Here is a 12230-nt window from a genome sequence, read left to right on the forward strand (position 1 = left end):
GAGGGTTTCATTCTTTTCTTTTGAACATTTTCCTCTGCCCATAGAGCTCCTTTCCTTCCATCCTGCAGACCCATGAAATTGTACCTGAAATACATATGACTTCAGAATATACTGCCTTTAAGAAAGCATTCTCCATCATCTTCTGGAAGGCTGGGTGAGGGGAGTTAAAAACCCTCATTGTTAAAAATATCCTCCTCACTTTACTGTTTTCTGCAGGTACTTAGACAGCCCCGGAATGGGCCCGGTTAAAGACTGAGATGGACCAGACTTGACTAGAAAAATGAGGCCAGGCTAAAGGTAAAGTTGCTATTATATGAGAAGGATCACAGTGTGTACTGAATATGCTAGATCACAACAATTTCAAGTATTAAGAGACTTTTTCTTTAAAGCTTGAAGTAGTAGTTATAAACTCAAAAAAAAGCAAAACAACTCCGAGATCAAGAAGAGGTCTGCCAGGCACAGAAAAAATGCAAGGAGGAAAAAATAGAGATATAAGCAAGAGTTAGAGATTACCATTTTTTATTTTTTATTTTTTATTTTTTTTCCTTGCTCTACTTGTTTAAGCAGTGTATGCAACGCCAAGGCAATGAATTAAGAAACCACATGCTCCAGCTGCCAGTTTTCTTTTGGAGAAGTACATGTGAAATTCAGCTCTCCCACACTGACTGATGTCAAGGACAGCAACGTCTCCAGGTTAATGCTTTCTTTATCCTACTCTAAGTCATAGCAGTCACTGGCACAAGAAGCCATGTTCCTATCCTCAAATGCAAGACTACAAGTTAAGTGTTTTAAGACATCTATTTGGGTCCACTGATACTCTCTAACAGCTTACACTTGCACTGTTTCTCAGACACAAGATTAGGAGCCTGTATTCCCAATATTTATTTGGTTTATCGAAACCCCACACAAGCTGAAGCGTAATTAACACCACCCTGTCAAGTATGAAGTCAATCGTACTAGAAGTTACAGAACCAAGACAACAACTCAGTCCTATCTTTGAAGCACACAACCTTCTTTCAGAGATATTAACTAGAGAATTTCGAATTCACAAGGAGTATGAGAAATGGTAAACAATCACCTCTTAAGAAACAGCAAGTTGTTCTTTGCTTAACTAAGCTAGTGGGTTTTTTTTGAAAGATTAGAAACCCTCCTGAGTTTGATCCTATTCAGACACTAATGTGAACAGATGATAAAAAAGCAGACCACATAAGCCTCCAAATGACAGCACACCATTTTTGTCAGAAACCTGAAAGCACTATTTCACAGATAAACTTTTCTTCAGAATGAAAAAAGAGCAGTTCTTAGAAGCTAAACAGAATCAACAATGCATTTTTGGAGCAGAAACTAATCCATCATTTAATTCCTCAAAAATATCAATAGCAATATCTGAAGTGGTCCCTATAAGGGTCTGTGTGCAGAAACTAATCCATCATTTAATTCCTCAAAAATATCAATAGCAATATCTGAAGTGGTCCCTATAAGGGTCTGTGTGGGGTGAAAAAATCTAGTACATCTTTGCAGACTGTATTACCCTATCTCCCTTATACCCTACCTATGCTAGGAAAGCAGAATTAAAACAAAAAAAACACTACAACAAAATCCTATACACAGTTTCTTCAAAAAAGTTTTTCCCATTACTGTTCTGATTTAACTCCATAGTCTCAACATTCAAACCTCACCCTATATCTCCTCTACTGGTTTGAATGTTACCCCAGTGTTCTTGTGAGCTTCCAGGCAAAGATTAGTATATACTGCACATCCCACTTACCAAAAAGTAACTCCGTAATTTCTGCATTGACCTTGTTCCCAGTTCTAGTTAAGAGACCTGAAAGTGGGAACAAGGATCATATAAAGTTAATGAAACTTTAGTTGGCAAGCAGGACACACAGAAAACTAACCTCTACGTCTGAGCTCACAAATGCTTATAGTGTAGTAACTTGGCCCACAATCACTGCTCCTCAGAAAAAAACAGAACTTCTGAAATATCCAAAACGTAATTCACGATACTAGAACAAGAAAGTTCATGCCAAGTCCTGGCAACTGTTTTGGAAGCAAAACCTACATGGCTTATAAAAAAATTACAAACCAAGGACCACATCTAAAACACACATCAGCAAGGTTGCATTCACACAGAACAGACCACTAGTTTACTTCCATGAATTTTATTAAGCAGAATCAACATTAGTATACATTTAGGCAAGCATTCTGCCAAAACAACTTAATTCAGTTTTAGTAGGGTGTATGGTAACCTCAATGGAGTCACAATTGAAATCAGCAGGTTCAGTTACCAAACACACAATGGAAAAAGGGTCAGGTTATAAAAGATTGATACAGCAAGTTACTGTATACCAGCTTTGAAGGAATCGAAGACATGGTTTTTGTGAGCAATACTAAGCTGAGAGCAGATACAGAAGAACTTAAGACCCATCCCTAGAGAAGCTACCCCTATGCACAGTGAAATCCTTTCCCTTCTATGCTAAAGATTTTAAAGAACACCACATGAACACTTCCTTTCATTAAGCCTAATACACAGGATAAGAGGCTTCTTTTAATTACATTTCCGTATAACATAGTGCCTCTATTTAAAAGTTTCAGGGGTTTGAGGTGTATTAATTTAAAACAAAAAAAAACATCAACACAACTATTTTAAGTCAAGACAGTCTATCAAATCCCTCACTCCAAAAACAACTCATAGGACCTGAAACTTGAAGAAAAGAGAAAGGTCTTTAAGAAGCTAAGAATTCAAGATCGATTTATTTCACATAGTCTAACTCTTAGGATGCCCTCAATTAACTGCAGCCAAGCAGAGGCCTGGATAACAGAGCTCACAACACATCCGCAGTCTGATCAGACTGGTTAGGCTGCCCTTGCTGATGAGTCATCTTTTGCTCTTCTCATTGACTGGTCAGAGGAGGGAAGCCTCTCTTTTTGCTGGCAACAGCAAAGATCTGTTGAAAGGAACCACCTCCTTCAGAAACATCACCGTCATTACTGAGCTGAGCAATTCCAGGATTTCTGAGTAGAGAGGACAGCGTTCTTCCAAAGAAAGCCTACAACTGGAGTCAAGCATTGCCTCTGATCTTGCTTTTGCAAAACTAAGCAAACTAAATCCAGATCAGATGTTACTTTTGGTGATAAAATGATTAGCATGTAGTCTTTGACAGCATGATTTTTAAAAACAAGTCTATTGTTGAAATAAGATTACTTGTTCTGGTTGCGTTCATTAAGTATTTAGCAACCTAATCAGCACATATTTTCCATGCTGTTGTTTCAATGCTTCCAACGCTTTCAATACTGTTCTAGAACTCCTCTGGGGGAAGAACCAGGAAATTAACATGAAGCCATCATTTCAAACCTAACACATAAGAAAGTCTGGTCTTTACGATTACACTTCAGCACTGAGGAATACAGATGCAGACCTCTGTGGTTCTGAAGGACTGGTTATTTCGATCACCATTCTGGTTACACATCTGATGGAAGTGTTTACTGCTGGAAACGATAAACAGTGACAAGCATTGGCAGACACCTTACCTGGGCCCATTGCTGTCTTTCCTCTTGGCCGAAACATTGCTTTGTTCTGTTTTTGCACCTCTGTCCATACGCTCAGTGGCATTCCTCTCCACAATTTCTCCCTCATCCAGCGCCCTGTGCAAGCGGTAATTCACCATCTTCAAAACGATAAAGAGTGCTGCTATTACCGGGCAGTAGACAGCTACTATCATCATGGAAGAAGGAAGGGCCTTTCAAAAGAAGAGCAGAAGAAGAGTTAGTGAATATGAGATCAAACGTCCATATGAATACATACAGCCACCTGGAGTTTAACAGTTTCCTTCATTCAGGAAATTGTGAACTTATTAAAAATTAAAGATAAAAAGCCATACACACACTATAAAGGTAAACCCTGCATGGAGATAATTAGAAGTCCAGCAAGATTTTTAAAAATCTTGGACTACAAGATACCAAAGCACCACAGTAGCTTGCTAAGTAGACTAACCACTCATGTTTGAGAGCCAAATTTAAGTCTCATTCTTGTTCTCTGTTGGGCTGTGGGATCAAGACTAGGAGATCTACAGCTAGCATGATTTTTATGTCACCATATTTTCAATTACTTTTTCTAAGTAAGAGGGAGAGATTTTAAGCAACTTGAAGACTAAGCTAAGCACAGAATGAGACTTTGTTTTAGGGCTAGCACACAATATCAATTCCATTTTTTGGAGAAAAAAAAAGTGACAGCATGGTGGATGGGAGAAAATTGCTCAACTACCCCAACTAGATGTTTTAACTTAGCTTGTCAGCTTCCAACAGCTACTCTTGCATGACGAGATATGGATCAGTCACAAAAGGCTAGCTTTCCCCTACCTGCATACAAAAGAGGTCTGTTTACATTCATGGCTCACACTTTGAAGCAGAAGCCCACATCAGCCTGCAAGACCACATGCTACAAGGCGCATTTGTACTCGACCATTACATGCCCAAGGAAAGGCAGCCAACGCAGATCTTCTGAAGAGAACTTTTCAGCTGTGTCAGAGGTGGCCAAAAGCCATACAAATAACCTCAGTCCTAAATTCAACTTAGGAAATTCCACTTAAAATTAAGACTTCTCACACAGCTTTTGCTGAGACCCACCAGGCTTTTACAGATCAGTCACTTCAGCAGCAGACACTAAGCGCAGCCTGAGAGCTGTTGGAGAAGCGTTCAGGATACTGGTCAAGCTCCAGTTTTCCCTTCAAGGCTTTTACCTTTCTAATTCACCTTTTACTTGCATTTATACTTTTGCCACTTCATTCGCCCAGTCGCTAAATGAAATGAAGTATTAATTCTCAGATGCCACCCACAAACACACCTTGTTCCTCACAAAAGCAACACCAGGTTGGGTACTCAAATATTCTGCTACATCACTGTCCTTTACCCTGCTGCTAGTACAGTTTCATATCACATTCTGAACATTTAAGCCTATATACAGACAAATGACAACAGGAATTGAACAGTATTTGTTATCCAGCACAAACATGAACTCAGCAGAAGAGAAGAATAAGTAAGCTGCCTTTTTAGACCTCTATTTTAAGGTTAAGCCCAGCTTGTTTCATAGATCTCTTCACCCTCCCTTATAACCCTCAGCAACTGAGGGGTCTTTATGGCAATCAAAGGCCCATGAACATGCTGCAGAAAGGGAACATGACCAGAAAGTACGACAGAAAGCCCTCTACATCTTGCACATTGAGCTAATTTTAGTCACTTTTGACAGAGATGTGATTAAAACATTAGTATTTCTACATATTCAAGAGAATGTCCTGAAAGAACGGGAAGTCGTTTGAGCTGGGAGTTTAGCAAAAACACTGTTCGAAGAGATTCCTAAATACAAAATACTGTAGTAACAAAAGGGGTAAAAGAATCATTATTTCTAAATACTGCACCAACTGTTGACTTCAGAACAAAACCAATCCCTAATCTGGTTGCTGACTTTCTGGCAGGAAGCAAAACCAATCAATCAACACAACATTTCCCAAACCAAGCAAGTATAAATAACTGAGTCTAGAATCTATCAGGGGGGAGGTTACTCGTTACGATTTCTTTTCTTAAAGAGATCAAGTTTAACCCACATCCCATCCTCTAAAACAAGTCAACACCTAATACAGCATTTGAAAGGGGACAGGCAAACTAAGCTGAGGTATGCTGACTTCGACGTTGCCTGCCATGGTTCATGCTGAGCTGGACAAGACCCCATGGATAGGGAAAGATTCACTTACCAAACACCACCTCAGGAGGAGAAAGAGGAAACAAAGACATACAAAAAAAGGCATCAATAAGCAACCAGGAGCCGCAGCGATGCTAACGGCTTCTATAACCCCTGGAGCAACACAACAAGGGTTTCCTCCAGAAACGCAACGCTTCAGAGGCAGCTAGCTTTCTGCAAGCACGGGCAAGCCCATTAACTCTGGCAAAATGTTTAATCTTCCTGTACCTGCTAAGCCGTCTGCTACCAAATCACAAACACGAGTTCGACTGGCCTCTCCTTTACAAGCGCCTACTGTTCAGAAGCCATTTCTGCAATCAGCTTAACACTACGTGACCAAAGTTAGTCCGTAAGAGACAAGCCTATACTTTCTAGCTATCTGGAGAGCTCTTAAATTTCTTTTCCTCCTATCCATCAGCGGCCAGGTCACACACTGTATCCAGGTTATCCTGTGAAATGCAAGATCTATGATCCCTTTCTGCAAAGGAAAGCTTTGAGAACAAGATACAAAACATGGAAAATGAATGCAACTTGCATCAAACCCAACAAAGATTTAAAGGGTGCTTTTTCCTCACATCCCATTTCCACAGGACTTCAGAGTGTTCAAAATAACACAATAAATTAACTCAATATTTTTCATTCTTTGTATGTATTAGGACTTACTCCTCTCTGGATAGGATGTATATTCTGGGAATAGAAGAAACTTGAGCATGTCTAGCATTGTTTGCTCTCTGATCGTAGCTCAGCTCAGCCTCATGCTGTGGCACAGCAGCACTACCCGTGGTACCAGCAACTTCTCTGCATCCTAGCCTCGAGAGGTAGCTTTACTTCACCTCAACCTAAACCACTAGTGCCTTCCCTGTTCTTCTTTGCCAAACTTATAAACACCCAGCTTCCATTTGAAGTCTTTTCTCCACAAGCCACGGCTACTTAAAATGACATTACTGCACCAGGGGAGGTTTAGATCAGACATTAGGAAGAATTTCTTCATGGAGAGGGTGGCCAAGCATTGGCACAGGCTGCCCAGGGCAGTGGTGGAGGCCCCAGCCCTGGAGGCATTTAAGAGACATGTGGATGTGGCACTAAGGGATGTGATGGCACTTGGTAGTGCCAGTCAGTTAAGAGTCAGCTTTGAGGATCCTGAAGATCCTTTCCAACCTAATATAACCGTAGTGTAATTTACGTAGTATGTGACATTTTACCCCATTTGCTGAGACCAGTGTAAGTGAGTATCCTACACAACAGGATCGTCAAGATTGTAATAGGAATGCTGAAGTCCTGTAAGTCTCCAGCTAGCTCTCACTGCAGTTTTCATGAGAAATTTCACAAGCATTTTTACTGGGCCCAACAGACTAAAATCCTCAGGTTATAACTAGTGAGTGCCTGCTAACAAGCTCTAGGTCTGTACCTGCTGCAGTATTTCACAGAAACACTCCTTTTACTGCACATCACTAAGGACACTTTCATTGGCACCAGAAGAAAACAGACAGCAAACAGCACCAGTCGCACCTGAAGCTCTAATAGGAGAAAAGAGAGCTAGACATGACCATACAAAAACTGCCTGCTTTAATTACATTCTGTTGAAAACATCAGCCATCCTGTGTTTGAACAAGTCAAATAAAAAATTAGATCAACTCTAAGCTAAAAGTATTTCCCTGTACCTTAAAGGGAAGTCAAGTTCTGTCAAGAACACGGGGTGGGGAGGAAAGCAGCAGGGCAGACACCAGCTTTCTAACACCTTTCCCTCAGCATTCACTTTCAAAATTTATACCTTTCAAGACAACTTATGAAATGCATACTGATATATGTGGACTCTTATCTCAGAATAATCAGTTATTTCAAGACTGGCTACTCTGGCTTTCATCTTTCCCCTACATGATAAAAACTATATACACAGAGCAGAGCACTGCACCCCATTTTTACTCTCTCCTATTCTAAAGCACACATTACAAGGCATGATTTGGGTGTGATCTTAAACTAAAACTGCAAGTCTGCTGTACTATCACCTCATTGTCAAGAAAAAGCACAGTCCCACTCCCTGCAGCAGGCTACTCACTCCCCTAGGCAGGTAGGAAGAAACCCGTAACTGGCAACCAGTGGTCTACTGCTGCACCTTCCTGAAACACCTGAGGTTTAATGCAAGGGAAGTAAAACTTGTTGGTCAGATAAATAAAGAGCAGTGAACAAAGTTAAGATGCAGCAGTGCACAGTTCTGAGGGGTAGGGCTGTCCTTTCTGGAAACAGAGGCTGCAAGGCCATCTCAGCTGTGCCACAGCACGCCCTTTGTGGCAGGGTGGGTGGCAAACACCTGAGCACTCCTAGGCATCAGATGTCAACCTAGAACAGAGCAGAAGCCTCAGACCACCAGTCACAGGGCTTTAAAACACTCCCATTTAAACCACAAAGGTGTCTGTACCTTGAGTCACCATTTCAAACACAGAAGTGCCAGGAAACAGAGGAAGTTCCACCTCATCACAGCTTGTGCTGCACTTACGAAGAATCAAAGGCAACTTTATGGATCTTCTCAAGACACATCCAGCTTTAGCTAGGCACCACAGATAAGATGAAGTTTCCCAATTACTTGGGGAATAGAGGTGTAGGTGTTAGCTGTTAAGAACATTCATAGGACTCTCTCCCAGTCCAAATCAGATTGGAAGTCCTTATGTAAGCGACATCAATCAAATATTCATCTAACTATAATAGTTGCCTTGTAAAATGCTCTGAAGTTCCAGCATTTTAAGGCCAGTATTTTACAGACACAATCATAATGGAGAAGAGGAAAGATGATCCAGAAACAGCAGATCTGTCACCGTTTGTTTATGAACAGCCAGAGCCCTGAGGAACTGCTGCTATCTGGAAGCACGTTCACTTACAAGTTATCCAATTTTTGACTGAAACTTGGAACGTACAAACGAAACCTGTACTAGCCAAGACACTAGATGTGGCTTAGAACAACGTGAGATACAGGGGTTCTCATCACACATCCAGGTACTCGAACTCTCCATTTAAGAAACGACACTTATCTCAGGGAACTCTTCTAGAGAAGACTTTCACACGAAGCTGCATTTGCATGACCTACTCCTATAGCTATGTACACAGGTCAGGAAATCAGAAGTCTTAAGTGAACTCTTGTGTAAATGCGCCTGAGAGACGAGCTGTGTAGGTACGAGCCCATCACCCCAAGCAAGGTACGCTCCTGGCTCATCATCAGCCCCTGGCAAAGTTCCCCAGGTGCGGGAGCCAAGACTTCACCCCCTCCTGCACACGTGGTGGGGCCGGGACAGCATTCCGGCCGGGGAAGCCTCTGGCAGCCTCCTCCCCTCTCCTCCCCCTTGCAACACCGGTGCACAACATCGGCCTCTGGATTTAGGGCATCTTTTTGCAGTGCCACCACTGTATTTTGCAACCCAGCTGTGCAGTCTCCTCATGTTCTGGCATATTTTCGTCTCCCAACCTGAGTTTCGGTTTCATCTAAAACCAGGGACCAGCTCTTATGACAGAAACACAGAACAAGAGCATCCTGATCTGTAATACCGATACATGGATGCATCTGTTTGTCTGCTCTCCTTCACCGAGGGTACAGACCACAGACTTCCATGTGTCCAAGCTCAGAAGGCAGAAAAAAAACAGAGCAAGGAAAAAAGGCTAGCTGAATTTGGCTGCTAATTCCTTCAACTGGTTAGCACCTCGCGTTAAACCCATCAGCCCTATGAGCACTGGCAAACACAAGCCAAGAAACACACAGATACACAACAACTTGGTAACCACAACTGCTACCAAATTCTATTCTGAAGACAGGGGACCAACGGGCTGAATGCACAGATGGAAGATTATCAGCGCTTGGTGCAACAAACCATGTCTTTATGGTTTCACAAGCGCATCTGAATTGCCAGAGTCAAAAAAGATCACGTTCTGATCCTGTTTGGGAACAAATAACACTTGGAAGAAGTGATTAGCTTCATGTAAGGTGCATTCAGTCTTGAGAACCCGTTACTGGCTAAGTTCTGAAGGGATTCTACTGCCTTTGTTGCTACTTGAACAACTTGGAACTATCTACACTTCCTGCTGCCCTCGTGCACCAAAGCAGCACTCTGGTCTTGGAATTCCTTACGTGAGGTAGTTTGATATGGAATGTAAGACCTGCCAGCATGTTAGGTCTTTATATATACTTTATTTTTTAAACACACAGGGTTGTCTGCCAGCAACAAGTCATTTGAAGCTAGCTTAGAAACTCCCTCCTACACAGCAGTGAGCCACACTCAGAATTCAGATTACGATTACCTAAGACTTTTTAGCGACTTCTGCTTATTTATGTATGTCCTACAGCTATGCAACATTTACCCCTTTTTAGCCTGACAAGAAGTTAAGAGATGCTAAAGGACTAAGATGACCATCACTGTTCTGCCTGTTTAGTTTATGTCTAGACAACACTTAAACTGCAGAGGGTGGAAAGAGGGAAAACAGCCAAATATGATTCAATCTGCTTCAACTTGTGACTAATCTCCCTACTTTTTCTCAGGGAAGTTGGCACTTGTTGTTGCATCTTTAACTTGTCCAGAGCTATGAAGCAAGAGAATTTCTCTGACCTCAACAAAACCTGAAGCAGCTTGCTTTTGCTCATCTTTTCCCTGTGCACAGGGAAAGAAACAAGTTTAAGCAAACACTGAAGTTTACCCCATACTACGAGCAACCGAAACCCAACTGCTGCTTCGAGAGCAGCAGGAGATCCCAACACTGGTCTGGATTTATCAGCTGACAGCAGACTGGCATGTTAAATAAATCAGACCCTCCTCAAAAGTCTCCTGCCATGCAGCACATAGTTCACTTTACCTTTATAAGCAGCCTTCAGTGCAAGGTAGCACTAACTACCTATTCTGCTGTGCTAACAAACTATTTTGCCCAAACAGAACAGAACTACTTCTGAAAAAGCTGCATTTGAGACCAGGAGGTCTCTCTCCTTCCCATCTTCAGCGGAACTCTGAGTAGATACAGATTCTCAGTTTTTATTGCGGGTGGATCTGCTTAGTGGAAAGTTTTATCTAACTGTTGTCACATCAACTTTGGTTTTAAAAGCAGTTTGTCTCAGCCTGCGGTTTCCTTGCCAGCAGTCTAAAGTTTTCAAACAAAAAGCCTTGGAGCTACCTTTTCCAAGACACAGCAGTATGAACTCAGAACTGCACGGGGCTGTAACCTCCTCTCCCACAGTAGCTAATTCGCAGCATTTCACATTCCAGATGTAAATATTGCTTTTTTCACAAAGCAAACACCAGGCCCAAGAGCTCTAAGCCTTCACAACTGCGCTCGTGCGGAGTTTTTCCTCTGAGGTGTCATTTGCTAGCTCATATTTTTTTACAAGGCAGTTTCTACTTTATGTTCCCAGAGCCTCTGGACCTGGCAGATTTGCAAACTGCGTTCTGTGTCACGCCCAGGACGGGTCCCATCACACCCAAAATGATCACATTGTTCTAACGAGAAACCTGAGGCGAAATATTAGTACTTTAAGTTATGTACAACACAAGAGGGGCAACAGAAAGAAGCCTCCTCCTGCCACAGCTGGCTGCACCCTTCCTGAAGCCAACTCCACACACCGGGAGCACTCCTAGCTCTGAAGGTCAGCGCTTTTAATCACCGCGATCCCAGCACCGGGTACGTTTAACGCGAAATCACCCCCAAAACGCCGGGGCCGCCCCCAAAACGCCGGGGCCGCCCCGCAGCCGGCACAAGCGGGGATTTCTCGCGCTGCCCGTCCCGAGGGCCGGCGGCTCCGCCAGCCCCCGCGGGCAGGGCTGAGGCCAGCAGCCCCCCGCCGCGGCGCGGCCCCGCTCCTCTCCGCTCCGCTCACCATGTAGAGGGTGAAGGGGAAGCCGAGCAGGAAGAGCCACAGGTAGAGGTGCAGCGCGTTGACCCCGGCGCCCTGGTGCGGGTCCTGGTACCAGCCGCCGCTCAGCGCCGCCCACACGCCCTGGCGCAGGATCTGCAGCACCTGCGAGCCCATGGCGGCGCCTGCTCCGCCCGCCGGGCCCCGCTCTATCCGCCCTGCGAGCCCGGGCAGAGCCGCGCACCGCCCGCGCTCCGCGACAGCCCGCACGGCCGCAAGCGCCGCCGCCGCCTCCCCAGCAACGCCGCCGCCATCTTATGTCCGGGCCCCGGGCCGCCCGCCCGCCCCCGCGCCGCCGGCAGCCCGGCAGGCCTTGCGGAGGGGGCCGCACCGCGCCTGCGCACGGCCCCGCGCAGCGCCCCCCGGCGGCGCGGAGGGAAGGGGGGAGGGGGGTGGTGGTGGTGGGGTGAGGCCCGCTGGAAAACGGCCCTCACGGTCGGGCAGCTGGTTCTGTGAAATAAAAGAAAGAAAATCGCCTCCCCCTTCTGAAGTTAAAGGAAAATTACCTCCCCCTTCTCACTGCATGTCCATTTCCTGTCAGTACCACAGCTCAACAAGCGCCCAGAGTGCCTTGTCCCCCGCCACACAGCTCCTTTTGGTGTTCTTTTAGTGTTTTCA

General features: G+C 44.1%; 1 protein-coding gene across 6 annotated transcripts in view; it reads right to left on the reverse strand.

Annotated features, from left to right (window-relative positions):
• The window catches only part of PCNX1 (pecanex 1), an 86622-nt gene extending 74862 nt beyond the window's left edge, over positions 1 to 11760 (reverse strand). For 3 of the 6 annotated variants that reach the window (XM_032189043.1, XM_032189044.1, XM_032189042.1), the window contains exons 1-2: positions 11577 to 11760; positions 3532 to 3740 (exon numbers count right to left, since the gene is read on the reverse strand). In XM_032189043.1, coding sequence (XP_032044934.1) covers positions 3532 to 3740; positions 11577 to 11729 — 362 coding nt within the window. In that variant the 5' untranslated portion in view covers positions 11730 to 11760. The remainder of the gene's footprint in view (positions 1 to 3531; positions 3741 to 11576) is intronic. The other 3 variants (XM_032189047.1, XM_032189046.1, XM_032189045.1) reach the window with 1 other exon arrangement.
• Positions 11761 to 12230: the final 470 nt, after the last annotated feature.

The sequence above is a fragment of the Aythya fuligula genome, chromosome 5 (assembly GCF_009819795.1).
Source record: "Aythya fuligula isolate bAytFul2 chromosome 5, bAytFul2.pri, whole genome shotgun sequence".
Classification (NCBI taxonomy): Eukaryota; Metazoa; Chordata; class Aves; order Anseriformes; family Anatidae; genus Aythya; species Aythya fuligula.